Source organism: Odocoileus virginianus, chromosome 8 (assembly GCF_023699985.2).
Source record: "Odocoileus virginianus isolate 20LAN1187 ecotype Illinois chromosome 8, Ovbor_1.2, whole genome shotgun sequence".
Classification (NCBI taxonomy): domain Eukaryota; kingdom Metazoa; phylum Chordata; class Mammalia; order Artiodactyla; family Cervidae; genus Odocoileus; species Odocoileus virginianus.
Genome location: NC_069681.1, coordinates 17,650,170 through 17,667,175, shown reverse-complemented (window position 1 = coordinate 17,667,175; position 17,006 = coordinate 17,650,170). Strand labels below are relative to the sequence as shown.

General features: G+C 36.9%; 1 protein-coding gene across 6 annotated transcripts in view; it reads right to left on the bottom strand.

Moving 5' to 3' along the window:
• FNDC3A (fibronectin type III domain containing 3A) overlaps positions 1-17,006 on the bottom strand; it is a 109,762-nt gene that overhangs the window by 55,720 nt on the left and 37,036 nt on the right. For all 6 annotated transcript variants that reach the window (XM_020904033.2, XM_070471244.1, XM_020904032.2 and 3 more), the window contains one exon: positions 15,705-15,780. In XM_020904033.2, the coding sequence (XP_020759692.2) occupies positions 15,705-15,780 (76 nt within the window). The remainder of the gene's footprint in view (positions 1-15,704; positions 15,781-17,006) is intronic.

Genomic DNA, 17,006 nt, shown 5'->3' with positions numbered 1-17,006 from the left:
CAGTTCTTCGTATCAGGTGGCCAAAGTATTGGAGTTTCAGCTTCAACATCAGTCCTTCCAATGAATATTCAGGACTGATTTCCTTTAAGATGGACTGGTTTGATCTCCTTTCAGTCCAAGGGACTCTCAAGAGTCTTCTCCAACACCACAATTCAAAAGCATCAATTCTTCAGCACTCAACTTCCTTTACAGTCCAATTCTCACATCCATACATGACTACTGGAAAAACCATAGCCCTGACTAGATGGACCTTTGTGGACAAAGTAATGTGTCTGCTTTTTAATATGCTGTCTAGGTTGGTCATAACTTTCCTTCCAAGGAGTAAGCGTCTTTTTAATTTCATGGCTGCAGTCACCATCTGCAGTGATTCTGGAGCCCCCCAAAATAAAGTCAGCCACTGTTTTCACTGTTTCCCCATCTATTTGCCATGAAATGGGACCAGATGCCATGATCTTAGTTTTCTGAATGTTGAGTTTTAAGCCAACTTTTTCACTCTCCTCTTTCACTTTCATCAAGAGGCTCTTTTAGTTCTTCACTTCCCACCGTAAAGGTGATGTCATCTGCATATCTGAGGTTACTGATATTTCTCCCGGCAACCTTGATTCCAGCTTGTGCTTCATCCAGCCCAGCGTTTCTCATGATGTACTCTGCATATAAGTTAAATAAGCAGGGTGACAATATACAGCCTTGACGTACTCCTTTTCCTATTTGATTTACCACTAGTGCCACCTGGGAAGCAGGGGGTCTGTCTTCAGTACCCTCTTAACAAGATTCAGCTCTATCCCCTCATGATCCTCAACTATTTCCACAGCTGCCACACACTTCTAATGCCCAAGGTTAGTGTCAGGGTCCATACTTTTGACTTTTCAGTTATAATAGAAAAATAAAAGTTAAATTTATTTCATGTTTTCTAAAGATATGTTAATTTAACAATGTGCATCAATTTTCCCACAGAAATAGAGAGAGAATGCATTGAGAACATCACAATTACAGGAAAACATTATGTAGTGATGAATACACTTTTTCATCTTCCCTTTTGTACCTGATTATATGACAACTTTAACAAACAAAAGGCTCCTGGTTTTTATTTTCTCAACACTGCCTCAAATGTTTGCAGAGGGTTACTGGAGGCCTGGTGACACCAAGTGGCCATCAGGGGGCATGAGCATCACATGCTGCTGTGGCCACCAGCAGGAGAGGGGAAGGAGTTCTGTCCTTAGCCCTCCTTATCAAAGAACATTCCGCTCTACTACTAAGTACCTTAACTGTCATGCTTGACTTGCTTCTGACAGGGGTCAGGAAAAGAGAAACAGTTTATTCTAGTTGCTTTTAAGTTTAATCACAGGTTAAAGTAAAAACAAGAGATAGACAAACTGCTTAGAGGAGATCATGGCAGAAACTGGCAACACAAAATGATGGCTGATCATATACATCAGAGCTTATTTTAATGGAACTATTAATTATACTCTGTTAAAAAATGCAAAGTCTGGAACAAATGTTAAACCAGTTAGATATCAAGATGAGAGGAATAAACTGGGATTGTCCTAGACAAAATGGGACAGAAGGTCACCCTATTAATAAGCGATGCTTATTTGTTAAGGTTACAAAACGCCTGACAATGTTTATTCACATGAGGCTGGCAATCAGCACAAGCGTATACAGTCTTGGAACTGAACTGGGTTAGGCGATTGTAATTTGCTTGTATGTATTTTTTTGATCATATATTTTTCTTAGTGTAACTGAGAGGTCCTTGAAAGTATGGACTCTAACACTAATCCTGGGCATTAGAAGTGTGTGACAATTATAATTTGGGAAAAGAATGAAGTAGGAAATTAAAGAAGAAAGAGAAAAGATCAAGGTAATTATTATTCACTGCTTTAGGGGCCTTTCTTTTCCTTGAAAATTTATTATTCTTTTTTAAGGCTGGATAAAGTAGACTATTAAAATCAGGGGTCTAAGGATGATTCAGAATTATGGGTAATTTCATTTATCTGTGTACAGGTAACTAAAAATTTCTATAATCAGACTTGCTAAGCATTTAGATGTATCAGTGACAAGCATATCAAGTAGGAAAAGGATGAAGAATGACTATCATACTATGGTTAGAATCTATCTTTAGCACTAAATCAAACTGTATATAGATAGAAAACAGTAGATATGTTTACCAAGCAAGCACCTGCTTCTAAACGAGAGTTATTTTTAGGGCTCTTGTTTAGGAAGCTACAAAGGCTCTGATATTAATGTGCATGGATACAGCAGGTTGTGAATATTACTATTTTTAGTACCAGTCCAATGTGAACAACCATGAATCATTCTTTGTTATTCTAGTAGGAAATGGTGCTTGGGATTTACTACAGCACATGAGGTTAACTAAGGCTCACTAACTGTACACCCACACGCTGACATCACACAGGCAGTGATATGGATCAGTGATGCAAATCCTGTCAGGATCAAACATTAAGGCCACAGAGGTTAAAAAAAAAAAAGGTGCCTGCATGGCAGGGCAGACCCGTCATCCAACATGTACAGACTGCATTAAATCAGTACTGCTGCTGCTGAAGAGGCTTGTGTTAGGTCCTTTTTATACAACAGTTGAACTTTTTTATTTTAATTATAGATTTCCCACATATAGACTCTATATTTATCTTTAAGTTTCCTTACAGCTTCTGTGGTTTAAGGTCTGGACCTTTAAAACATATGTTAAGGCTCCGCCAGCCACATGAGTTATCTGGCAAATGGCCTCCGTAGCCAGGCTCTTTAGACAAATCTTTTGAAGACTACACCACCACTGATTAAGTATTTTATACAATGCATGCTTAACAAACAACATTCAGATTTAGACTGGAAGCACTACTCCGTGCCTCAGTTTGCTGCAACCTCAGTCTTCTTCCCACTGTCACCTTCCTCTTTGAGCATTTACAGTTTTTAGTTTTATTGGCATCAAAATATTAATTTCTTATGGTTACAGACAGATTGGAAAAGATAGGCTTATTAAGAATAACCATGTATCAGGTGTCAAAATACCTTCTCTTTGAATTATGCGTACCCACGTGGAATTAGAGATTTAATCTCCTGTAACAGGAACAAAACCTATCCCTGGAGATGTGCCACAGGATGTTCAGGTTCTTCTGAAAAGGAACCTGGTCTCTACACTTAAAGCATCACCCTTCCTTCTCATTTCTCATGTTCTCAAGGAATATCACTTCCCAGGAGAACTGGAAGGCCGGAAGGAGATGAGAGCTGGAGGCGTTTCCTTCTATCACTGTTTGACATAATCAGGCTAACATGAAAGCATGTCTTTCTCAAGCTTTCAGGCACCTGCTTTCATGTTGTTTCCTCAAGTAATGGTGCTTCTTATGAGAACGTAAGAAAGGTCGGCGAGTTGCTGTGGTTTCAGTGTTTATTGGAGTATAACTGATTTACAGTGTTGTGTTAGTTTTGTGTTTATTGGTGTATAGTTGATTAACCATGCGTTAGTTTCGAGTGTATAAATCTTAGTAGAGGTATTTAATGCATACAAAAGCAATTATGTGTATACTCTTTTAAAAATACAAATGATAGTATAGTACACACATTGTTCTGCACCTTAATAATATGGTTTGCTTAGAAAGCGTTCCATGTGGGTACAAGCATAGGCTGCTTCAATCTCTTAATGGCTGCATAGTACTCCACCATAACAATGTCCCATAATTTAACTATTTCCCTGTTGACACTCAACTTATTTTCAACATTTTGCTATTACAAACAATGGTGTAATGAACACCTCTGCACAAACATAATTCACAGATGTATCAGTATGTCAACAGGATAAATTACTAGAAGTGAAATTGCTATATCAAAGAGAATTTGTTTTTCAAGTTATCAAATCTCAGAGTTTGTATTTATATTCTCGTCAACACACCCCTACCAGCAGTTATCAAACTGGGACTTCCTGGAGAGCCCCAAGACACATTCCAAACCTTTCTTATGAGAAACAGCTATAAAACCAAAAAGCATTTTGAACCTACCCTGCTCAGTAATAAATTAATCATCTCTATCCTTCTACCCAAACCAATTTTTTTTTCTTTTCCTTGTATGTGTTGCAGCACAGCGAAAGACACTGTCATTTATCTTTATGCTCAACTGACTGCAATCTGTAAATCATTCTAGTTTCTTCTTACCCTCCACACTGAGTGCCCAGGTCTTATCCTTATTACTTATTTGCTTTTGTTGTTGCTATTTTCCTGCTTAAAATGAATCCTTCAGTGGCTCTTTGTTCCTTTCAGGATAACACCTGAACTCTTTAGCATGCTATAAAGATATTTGTTAACACACCCTATGGGGCTTCCCAGGTGGCGCATTTGACCAGAATTCACCTGCTAATGCAGGAAATGCAAGAGACGTGGGTTTGACTCCTGGGCTGACTGAGCACCTATGTTTCCACTTTTAGTCTCACTTTCAGATACCCCTCAGTGTTTTCTGTTTTCCAATGAATTTCTTTGTTCATACCTTCTCAGTCTTCTCTAATTTCTCTGTGCTAGGCATTTGCACATGCTATTCCTTCTGCTTCTAAGATATTTCTCAGTTACTCTTCCTCTTGGCTAAACAACTGTTTCTCTAACCATCATCTTTTCCTGCACGTGAGTGTCTGCGTCCTCAGTCAGTCATGTCTGACTCTTTGTGACCCTGAGGCCTAGAGCCCACCAGTCTCCCCTGTCCATGGAATCCTCCAGGCAAGAATACTGGAGCGGATTGCCATTTCCTCCTCCAGGAGATCTTCCCTACTCAGGGATCAAACCCGCATCTCTTGTGTCTCCTGCACTGGTAGGTAGATTCTTTACCATTGTGCCACGTGGGAAGCTTTCTCCTGCACATGTGTGTGTCCAGTCTCTCAGCCATGTCTGACTCTGTGCAACCCTTTGAACTGTACTCAACAAACATTCCTAGCTGGGTTAGGTATGTCTCCTCTGGCCTCCCACATGTAGCTGGGCACACTTAATTCCATCATAGTACATCACCTTCTCTGTTTTAACTGTAGATTACTTGCCTTTCTTCCCCACTATGCTGTGAGGCAGGGTCTAAGTCTTTCAAATGGCTGTCAAGAATGAGTTGTCCTTCAGAACAGTTAGAGATTTGGGCAAATTCTCTTTCCAGGAAAAGAGCGTGCACACACTTTCAGGTACTGTTTTCTGTATTCTGGCAACACCCAAGCATGGGAGACTGAGTACAGGATGCTGAGAAATTCCAACAAAGTAAGACTAAAAATAAAGTAAAATACTGAAATAAGATCTTTCATTGTAATGATAGAGGGTTTTTCCAAAAATGTTGAGGGATTAGATGATAAAATGAAGCAGAAGAGGATGTCAAAGACAAGAGAACTTTGCTGATCCATAAAATGGGAACAGGATTTGACTAAAGTTCACCTTCTAAAAGTGAATCAACATCCTTAATGTTACTGCACATATTTTGAGATAAGAGTCCTATGTCAAAATTATGACTCTGGCAGACAGTAACTTTGCCTCTGGAGCCTTAGAGAAACTAATATAGACTTGCAAGGAAAACTTCTACCACCACCCTTATTATGTTGTTGCCTGACTCTTATGTTTAATGGTAGCATGTTTGGATGTGCCTTAATAACCACAGTCAGAGGCAAAGTCATACTTTTATAAATATAAGAAGGGTCTGTACTAGATATGAAATTATGCCTTGTGTTAGCTGCTGTGACACAGGAAAATGAGAATTGTGAAAGAATGACTTTTTCCAGCTCTTTATATCTAGGTAGGTACTAAAAATCACATTCAATATTGTTGCCATATAAAGAAAGGAACCAGAAAAGATCTTTTCTTTTTTCCTGGGACAATCTCTGCAATAGGTAAAAGGATATATAAATCAGATTATATAATTATTTCATGGTAGTCTCTTTATAACTTTATATAAATGTTCACTGAAGATCGCAGCCTTGTGTTGTTCCAGCTATGCTTTGGGGGAAAAAACCAGAAATGTTTATGCCTAAGTTAGACTGCTTAATTAACACTTCCCTGAGTCCAAATTTGTGGCTGCAGTTACTACAGGGCTAAAATAAGATAGCTCTCTGTATCAGTTTGTACTCAGTTGCTCATCTCACCAGGAGATCCTTCCAGTGATGCTAACTTTAGAGAGTCTGGTCTTTATTTTTAATAAGGAAAGTGATCTAGACATTCTGACATAAGGTTAAGAAAAAGAATGCAAAGCACAAAGTAGGTTTGTAGTAAATACTTGTTCCCTTTCTAGCATCCCTTCACAGAATGATTTGGTTAAATAGAGGGGATCCAAACAAACACTTCTTCTTTCATAAATACAGCCTAGCTTACTTATACTAGTACTTTTATGGGGCTGACAAAATCCTCAACATCTAATGGTTTATGCCCTGGGTTCATATCTGTCCATTTGAATGTCAGATTTCTTTAAGCCAGTTCTAAATTATGGTATCAAATTTACACATTTCTTTTTTCCACCCCTGATTTAAAAATTGTCAGACTATTATTAATATTATATACTTGTAAGCTTGGTATGTCCCATATTTTTAGTTTTCACTAGTTAATAAATCACTTATCTGCACCAAAATGGTCCACCATTTTCCTTAATAAGCTCAGGGTCTCAGCTTAAAAAAAACCCAAACTCTAAATTTTATAAAATAAAATCGGGACTAAATTTTAAAGGAGTTACAACATTTAAATGGTTATTTAAGCAATTAATATTCATCAAAATTATCAAGTTATACAGAAAACAAAGAAGGAAAGCGATTCCTATAATCCTACCACATAGGGGCAAGTACTTGAAGGAAATGTGCTCAAATTAGTTTTGATGCATATGTACTCATTAAAAGCAGTATTTTTCCTTATTACAAAAAAGCTAATTATGTTGATACCTTCAGTAATGTATAATCAATAAAGAGACTTCAAGATTCAAGTCCTGATTAAACAAAACTACTAATTAATAATATTTTTAATCTTCCATTTTGGGGAAATAAAAAGTAAAACCAGAGCTTATCCTTTGTGTGTCTTCTAGGAAGTCTTTCCTAGTCCCTGGGCTGGTTTGGATGTTCCTGCCGAAGCTTGTATAGCACCCATCCTGTCTTCTTCCATCACAACTCTTTTCTCATGTTACTGACAATCTTTCCTACGAGATCACAAACTTTGTGGATGGCAGAGATAAGGTCTATCTTACTCACCAGTAAATCCCCAGAGTTTTGGCACAGTGTCCATATCAAGTTCATAATAATTTGCTAAATAAAAGAATGGCTTTTAAATGAAACCTAATATCCTAATCTAGACTCAGCAATTTACCCAGCAACTCAGTCTTCTAAATAATCTACACTATACCACCATACAATCAGTTTTAATGCTTATAACGATTTAGGGCACTGGAAGATTCTAAATTATTTTCAGTATATTCTATTCACTAAGGCTAAATTTAAGTGTTTATTTTGTAAATATTTTCAGTTACATGATTTGGAAAAAGATTTTCTGGTTCTCAGTTACTCAGAAAGGTATTTTAACAAGAACACCTTGCCCCAGGTTAAAGTTTAAGGCATATACCTTATGCCATACTAAGTTAGACTGCTTAATTAACACTCTAATAATATCAGCTTTAGCAAAAATACTTAAATCCAACTGATGAGTTTCTTCCCCAAAAGATGAGAAGGTCAAATTGAAAGATACAAATCTTCCTGTCAACCATCCCCATCATTTTAGGGTAATAAAAATTAAGATTTTTCTCAAGTATAAATGAGAAAAGAACCTTTTCAAATTCTAATATTTAGAGGGTGTTAATATAAAATATGGTACTCTTTACTCCTTAAAGTTCTTATGGTAGGTTCTCTCCTCAAAGAAGATCAATAAATGAAATGAAACATGCTTTCTCAGTGCTCTGAGGAAAAAATTATATCTTACAATTAAAAGAGCTTTTCTTCCCCCCTAGCATCATGTAGTACAACATACATAAAGCCATGTTGTACTTTTTGATAGGGCTGGTTTTAGGGTTCAGAGATGAATCTATAAAATTCTTAGGGTATAGTAATTTTGTTTTGGATCTTTTGAAACAAGACACTCCCATTTCTAGAATAGAATTTTGAACGACTTGTAGTAAATATATGAAAACATTTCAGAAAAAAATTATGTGGTTGAGAGAAGCTAACTATTGCTAAGTCATGAGTTGAGTGCCATATCAGATACTTATGTTTGAGAAATGGCTGTAAAGTGTGGATTTTGTAGCCAGACTACCAGAGTTCAGGTCCCAGCTCAGCTGTTCAGTCACCCGTAACTGGGCAAGTTATTAACCTAGGTCTCAGTTTTCTTGTCCATAAAATGAAGACAGTAATAGCTATCTCACAGGGGTGATAGGATAATTAAATAGATTAATTACATTTATAATGTTTTACTGTAACTGGTACAGTAATTGTTCAATAACCATTAGATAGTATCATACATGCTAATTAAATTATAAGTCACTTTCTGCCCTTTTTCCCATTACTTGCAGTTCTATAAAGCATTGGTCTTGCAGTTAGAAATAACTGCTGAAATAAAGACAACTCTGTTGCTTATTCCTAAAATGAGTCAATTAACATTTAGAGTTTCTATAGATGCAAGGGACAGTTCCAGATGCTAACGGGGAAGGAAAGGAGACCTAGACACAATATGGTCTGTACCATAATCATTTGAGAAAGGTTGATGTGGGTCTAGACACCTGCATGTTTAAACTTCCCTGTTGAGTCTGATCCCTTGGTGGAGGGATAAAAATTATAATCTTTACAGTCAGAAAGACCTTCAATTGAGTCCCAGATCTTCCAGTAACTAGCTATGAGACTTTAACAAACCTCAAGTTTCTTACTCTGTTAAGGTTTAAGTAAGATTAATTGTACACATCACAATGCTGTCAGACAATGAGCACTCAATTACATGATTAGTGGTGGACTCTAAAATAGAAAAAAGACAAAAACCAGTAAGTGACATAGAAACCAATAAAAGACATACGCCAAGTTAGAGATATAGGCCAGACCATGAGTGCAAAAGGAAACTGAGGAGCACTTTTTAACCCTGGGTGTTCAGAAAGAATCTCAAGAGATGGGGACCTAGTTTGTACTGCGTTTTGAAGAATTGCAAAAATTCAGAAAGCTCTCGTGTGTACACATGTGAATGCACACTTGTGTAAGTTTTAATGAAGGGGCAATGTGAACAAAGGTATGAGAGGGGTCTCTGTAAGAGATATTTGGAGACTGGTGCTGTGCTTAGTCGTTCAGTCGTGTCCAACTCTTTGCGACCCCATGGACTGAAGTCCACCAGGCTCCTCTGTCCATGGGGATTCTCCAGGCAAGAATACTGGAATGGGTTGCCATGCTCTCCTCCAGGGGTAGAAACTGGAGTATCTACTAATTCTGGTATATCTGGAGTAGAAGTTTCTGAAACTAAAACTAGAAAGAAAGACTGGAATGAGTTGATGGAATGCCTAGAAAATGAGGCTAAGAGTCCTATGCTGTATGAAATGAAAGAAGGCAAGGCTTTTCAGTTTGTTTTTAGCATAGTAATAAAAAAAAAGGGGTGCTTTAGGAAGGCCGAACTTGTAGTTACAGAAACAAATATGGAAAATAACATTTCTGTAAAGAAATCTGAATCCAAATCAATGTGGGACTAATGTGCTTATTAAAAGACTTTGCTTGTGGCTCTGCTGGTAAAGAATCTGCCTGCAATGAAGGAGACCTGGGTTTGATCCCTGGGTTGGGAAGATCCCCTGGAGAAGGGAAAAGCTACCCACTCCAGTATTCTGGCCTGGAGAATTCCATGGACCATATAGTCCATGGGGTTACAAAGAGTTGGACACGACTGAGCGACTTTCACAGTAACGTGTTCAAAAGGGCATGAAACTTACTCAACTAGGTATAATACATAGACAGATTTCTGTGATAAGTTTTAATCAAATCCAGTTAGAAAGTATAGCTCTCTAATGTGGCTATCTGTGGAAATTTCCCCAGTTTATCAAGGGCTTTCCTGGTGGCTCAGATGGTAAAGAATCGGCCTGTAATACAGGAGACCCCAGTTTGATCCCTGGGGGAGGAAGATCCCCTGGAGAGGGAATGGCAACCCCACTCCAGTATTCCTGCCTGGAGAATTCCATGGACAGATGAGCCTGGTGGGCTACAGTCCATGGGGTTGCAAAGAGTTGGACACAACTGAGCAACTAACACTTTCACTTTCCCCAATTTATACAGCGAGTCAGATTGATTTGATAAATTACAGTATCATCAGCCTTGGTTTCCTCATTTAGGAAGAAGCTGCTTCATACAAACAGTAGTCAGCTTATTAGAAAGTCAACTGGCAAAATAGGTATTTCAAACTCAGAATATACTACTCCATTCTTTCAACTTTATAAATGGTAGTAAGGCTCTGCTATAATTAAAAACTCACAAAATAAATACTGATATGGCCTAAAAAGTAGCTAAAATACTGTTCATGTGCAATGACAACAGAGTAGAATGACCTTTCGTATTACTGTAAAATAGATAAGAGTGTATCAAATGCTTAAAAACGCCTCATATACTTAGTCCATTATACATATGTATATGCAGTGTGTATATATACATATACATATACATATATATATGTATATATATATATATATATACATATATATATATATATATATATATATATATAAATTTGACATGGCCTCCACTGGGCTGAGGTCACTGATTAAACAAACTCCAAATGATGAAAATCTCAAAAGGGACAAGGAGGAACAGTGGAGAAATACTAATCACATCGGGACAGGTAAAATGTGGTGGTGGGAAGGGAGACAAGTATCTTTTGGGTAAAAAAAAAGGGGGTGGTTCTTATATACAACCCTTATATTTTACAAGATTCAAAAATGAAAAAGTATAAAAAAGAAGAGAAGAAAAACTTTCCCTTCATCCCTGTTCCCAATTTCATGCACCACCACTCCATAAGTAAACACTGTATTTTTGGAGGATCTTTGAAGATTTTCAGTTATTATTATTATTTAGAATAGCCTGTGGTATCTATCAGTTATTTTCTGGTACTTGTTCTTCACTTCTTCCATAGTAATAATCTTCTGATGTTAGTTGGATCCATGGGCACCTCATCCAAAGACAACTTTTAGTTCTCTTATTTAGTTAGAAGTTGATCAGCTAAGCTATGGCCAGTGAGCAGAAGTTACCTGTATAATCTCCAAAGTATGTCCTTAAAGAAAGAGGGCATATCTTTTATTTCTTCTTCTCTTCCTCTCTTCCATTCTGTCTGGGACATGAACACTGGTGGTGAGCCACCATGGATCATGCAGACGAGTGTAATATTCTAGGGATGGCAGATCAAGATGGAAGTAACCTGAGTTCCTTTACTACCTATGGGGCAAAGAACTCCATACAAGTACTAACAGACTTCTGAACAAGACACACAAGAGAAAAAATGTTCACATTACAATTGTCATAGTTTTCTATTGCTCTGTTAACATTAGCACAAACTTAGTGGTTTTAAGAAACACCTATTTATTAGCCCACAGTTCTGTAGTTCATAAATCTGAGTGTTGTATAAACTGGATTTTCTACTCAGGGTCTCACAAAGGGAAAATCAAAGTACTGGCTAGGGTGTGTTCTCATTTGGAGGCTAGAGTCCTTTTCCAATCTCATGAGGCTGTGGCGAAATTGAGATTCTTACAGCTCTAGGACTAAGATTCTCATTTCCTTGCTAGCTATTTTACACAATTATATTTCTAGGTCTTACTTTCCTTTTGCCATCACCACTCATTAAAATTTTTTAATTGAGATTTTTATCACTTAAAAAAAAACAGGACTCACTGAACTAGTTGAGATTTCCTATTTTCAAGAGAACAACTTGAACAATGATATTTTATTCATTAGGAACATAAAGAATTGAAGACAACTTAATTTGCCTGAATTTTCCTTTTTAGCATAAACATTGCAGTTGTCTCTTAACTAAGTCATATATAACATGGTTTCTCTTGAAAGGTAACATTTAATAGCATTTAGGGACAATCTGGGATTATTAAACAAAGTACTCAGGATGAGTCATTCACTTAACCTAAAATGGGTGAATTTATGAATGGATGATCCATTATGATTCATTTTCAAAAACAAGACTTATTAATATTTCAAAATGAGTCTTTTGAGCCTCTCTAGCGAAACTGATGTCTTCATTTTAGAAGGAAAAATGTAGAGGGCACTTTTTAATAAGGGATTTCCACCACATAGTTACTTATGCTTTTAGAGTATTTCCTAAGGGTAGTTAAGATTTCCTAAGTAACGTATAAAAGATATAACTTCTCCATGATTTAGTTTGTTAAATTATGAAAAAAAGTAAATAATAGCTAATCATATGGGAATGAGACTACTATATATGGTTTGAACTTGAGTTAATTATAATTTCCATATACCTTAAAGAGCTTCATTTAGTTCAGTCAGATTTGTAGTAAAAAAAAAAGTCCTTAGTCCAAAGATAATCAGTGGTCTTTTAAAAAATTCTTGGAATACTGATCTACTTATTATTAAAATAAATTTAAGATATGGCATAAGATATTACCATAATTATGAATACCAAAAAAATGTAAAAAAATGAGAGTTGGTAGAAAATCTAATTCACACTAGTGCATCCTCATTTCACAGATGTGCAAAATAATGGGCAGAATTTAAGTAATCTACTGAAGGATATAGAATCAGAACATTTTAGACTCGTGAAGAATCTTAGAAGGCATTAACTCCAACCATCCACTGAAGAGAAATTAAACCTGCTAATGGCACCATCAAGTGAGACTCAGTAGATGCATTACCACCTACAAAGGCAAATGGGAAACTGATTGCTCCTGAGTCTCTCTGACAGGCTCTGTTTATTACAGAGCTGTTCCTCATTCTGAGTTAAATCTGTTTCCCTTTAACTCCCACCCACTAGTCCCAGAACCCAGGCTGACCAGACTTGTACCTTTAAAAATGCACCATTAATTAATTCATACATTTTGTTATTAATATTTTTTTAAAGTTTTATTGTGAATGTAGTAAGAAAAATTATATTTCATTCTGCGAGTTATAGTAATTATAGCAAATAATATAGTGACCATGATATATAAAACAGACATTTAACTTTGAATAAATTTCAGACATTTTTAATATTAAAGATCTGACATATCTAACAAGATTCATGGGGCCTGAGGTGTAGTTTGTACACATGTCTCAGGGATTCTAGGATATCAGAGCAGGTCACTAGGGGTCCGACTTGGATGAAATCTTCCTCTCCCATTCCCAACAAAGACATCCTGGGAGAAAACAGCCCTTTTTTTAAAACACAAATATTTGCAACCATTTAATTTATGTTAGCCAAAATCTGGAAACAACTCAAAGGTCCCTCAACAGGTGATTAAACAGACACAATATGGGGGTGTTCATGCAACGTAACACAACTCAGCAATAAGAATGAGCGAACGAATGACACAGGAACAACATGGATGGACCTCAAACTTGTTACACTAAGTGAAAAGACACCAAAAGTAAAATTCTGCATATGCTTTCATTTATGAGATACTACTAGCAAAGGTAAAACTATAAAGACAAAAGCATTCTGAACAGACCTCATGAGCACAAGAATTCATACTAGAACACAGAGGCCAGAAGTGCTAACATCTGGAGTGCAGAGAACTCACGCTAGGGTAACAGAGTTGGGATAACTGGGATACAGAGCTTCTAAGTATTTAACAAAATGTTGTTTTACTAAAGACCTAAATGTCATCTGGATCAGTTTAGGAGAGACTTACCAACAAAATGCTCTGCAAAGGAGATGGCAAATATGATAGAGCTGACCACGTGTGTGCTTATCCTCACCATGATCCCCAAACACATGGAGAACAGAGGGGTACTTACTAGTGGGGACAAACCTTCCCTAACTCCAGAAGCCCCTATAAAGGCAGGAAGAGTCAAGATCAGGTGTATGAGGAGATACTGCGAGCAGAAAAGCAGTGATGAAGAGCAGTAGCAGTAAGGGGAAGACGAAGAGGAACAGAGGGGCGGCAGTAACCGTCCCAGGAGCAGCAGCGCTGGTCACTCTGAGTTAGACGGCAGCAGAAGCACCAAGGGTCCAATCACCTCCCACTGGCAGACTAGAAAGTGACACCAGCAGCAACAACGGCGAAACACACATCAGTAACTACTAGGAAGCTGGTCAGAGCTAGCTGGAAACAAAACGGAAAGCAGGAAGAGGTAGAGGCAGTATTAATGGCACACTGACTCTAGCGGGTGAAGGGGCTCAGAACCCACACACGGGGGACCCTCAGTTAGTTCCTGACTTCTCGAGGTAAGGTGAGCTACAGCTTGCAATAAACCCGAATTCACCTCAACAATTTTTTTTACACTTGAGAGTCAAATCATAAAAAAAAAGCCAGAAATCCAGGATTTGGCTAAATGGTTAACATCTAGGCATTACTTATGGCTCACTACATTTGTATTTTTACATTAAAATTTCCATATTACTATGCAATCTTAATTGGTGCTCATATTGAAAACTCTAAGGCACTAAAATACCTCTGAGTATAAAAATATATTTTCAGTACATAGTAGTTACCAAGGCAAACAAGCATACCAATATACTTAAAATATTTTAGCAGTTAGTTTTAATAAATATCAACAGCACACCCACTAAACAAAAGGCATTATTTTAGCACAGAGAATCAAAAGTAAAAAAGACAGTTTTTCTTGTTAAGAAATCAAAATAGAAGGAAGCTACTCCTTGAACATTTTTGTTAAGTAAGGTTTTATGTACCAAGCTAAAGGCAGCATCATTATTTCTATAAGTTTTGAAGTTTAGTGGAAGCTTCTCTTACAAGTGTTTATTTCATTAGGAATTTGAATTAGTAAATTAGCTAGTGGGCATCCTATTTATACAGGTCTATTAGGAGCAATATCTATTCACTAGCTCGATTACTCTTTGAAATGTGCCTCTGCACAGATATACTTGTTAAATTTAGGGCTCTCATTCAGAGTACTCACTTCCAAAATTAACTAAGATTTTAGTTTAATTAACAGGTTACTTTGGAATCAAGGACTCTTTAGTTAGAATAAATGCTGGAACTTACACAACCAAAATTCTTTTACTACACAAGAATTATGAAGTAATTCATCTAACCAGTACATGAGTACACGTAATGATGGGTCTTTATAAATAAACCTTTTAAAGATAAGATCTGAGCTCAGTCTGGAAGCACCTGGATAGGCTGGAGGTAGTGGTGATATGGGTAAACTGTAGATAAGAAAAAACAGTACAGAAAGTATTCAATATAAAAAGGGTTCAGAGATAGCAGATAAGCCAACTTAGCAAGACTAAAGCGAAACAGTATTGAAAGGGAAACAGTATTGAAAGCACAACAGTATTGAAAGGAAAGTGGGGAGAAAAGCAAGCAAGAATGACGAAATGATCTTTCAAAAAGACTAAGGAAACTGAACTGGATTCACCAAAGATTTTTGAGCAGGGGAGTGACATGAACAACATTATAGTATATTAACCAAGAAACCCTGGGAAAGAGACTATAGTTGGCTATAGTTAAGCCATAAAGTATGCAAAGTTCGTGCCTTGGTGTGGTGGCAGTCAGAAAGAAAGGAAGAAACCACAAGCATATAACACTTTTATGTATCATAACCTTTAGTCTTGTCTCAAATGATAATAAATGACCATTCTTACCTGTAATGCACTGAAACTGTCCATCTTCTCTTCTTATTGTAAATGCTTCCCCTGGGTTAACTTGTACCAGAATAACCTTAAAATGAGGGGAAGAAGTGTTAATTATAAGAACAGCAGATCAAATCTGCACATCAAGATATTAAATGTTGCAAGTTAAGAGAGTAGATGTATGCTATTTAATAGGGAAGGAAATCGGGGACTACACATTTGTTGAAAAAATTAATTACTTCACTTTTCTGGAGATCAGACATAAGTCAAAAGTAAGGGAATAAAAAAAGACACTGCACTGCTGACCTTCCAATTCCTAACCCCTTTAAAAAACCAGAGTTCAGATCTGACAGTTACACTGCATTCTGTAAAATTACTGAATAGGTTCTCTTCTCCACTCAGCTTCTTTCATTTCTTACATCCTTGTATCCCTGCTGCCATGCTTAAGACCTCACTCAATTCGCAGGACAGATCAGCCAGGCAGTTTTCTTTTGTCATTCTTTAGAGAAAATGCTTTTAATGCCCGGTTTCAGTTAATACTGTCAACAGGGGGTGAGTGGACAACTGATAAAAGTTACTGCCTGAATATGTGCCAATAGTTAACTTCTAGCTCTCTTAGCATTTTGAACAGAGATACATACAGCTATTGAGCATTAAGTATTCTGAATATTCATACTACTAATATTTATATTACTTCCTGAATAACAGATAAAACATCTGCTTGAAACATATGTTTTGGATAAGATGGCTACCACCAAAGGGCAGATAAAGTTGACAATGACTGCAAATAATGCCTTATCATGTAGACTTAAATTATTCTTACAAGTAGGCTATGATGATACATGAGGTTCCCGGGTAGTTCAGAGGTAACAAATCCACCTGCCAATGCAGGAGATGTGGGTTCAACTCCTGGGTTGGGAAGATCCCCTGGAGTAGGAAATGGCAACCTACTCCAGTATTCTTACCTGGGAAACCCCATGGACAGGGGAGCCTGGAGGGCTACAGTCCACGGGGTTGAGTCAGATACAGCTTAGCAACTTAACAACAACATGATACATGCAAATACTAATACAAAATGTCACATAAACTTAACACAAAAAAGTGTAATGAAAATGTCCCTGATTAAAAAAAAAAAAAAGAAAATGTCCCTGATTAAAGTTATAACCATGCTTAGTATATACTTAATGAAGATTAGAAAAATCTAGAAAAATGTATTTAACATTTCTTAAATTTCCTAATAAATAATTTAAAAAATACAGTGGCTTGGAGAAGTTATGGAAGAAAACATAAAATTTAAGAGGATCAAATATAAAA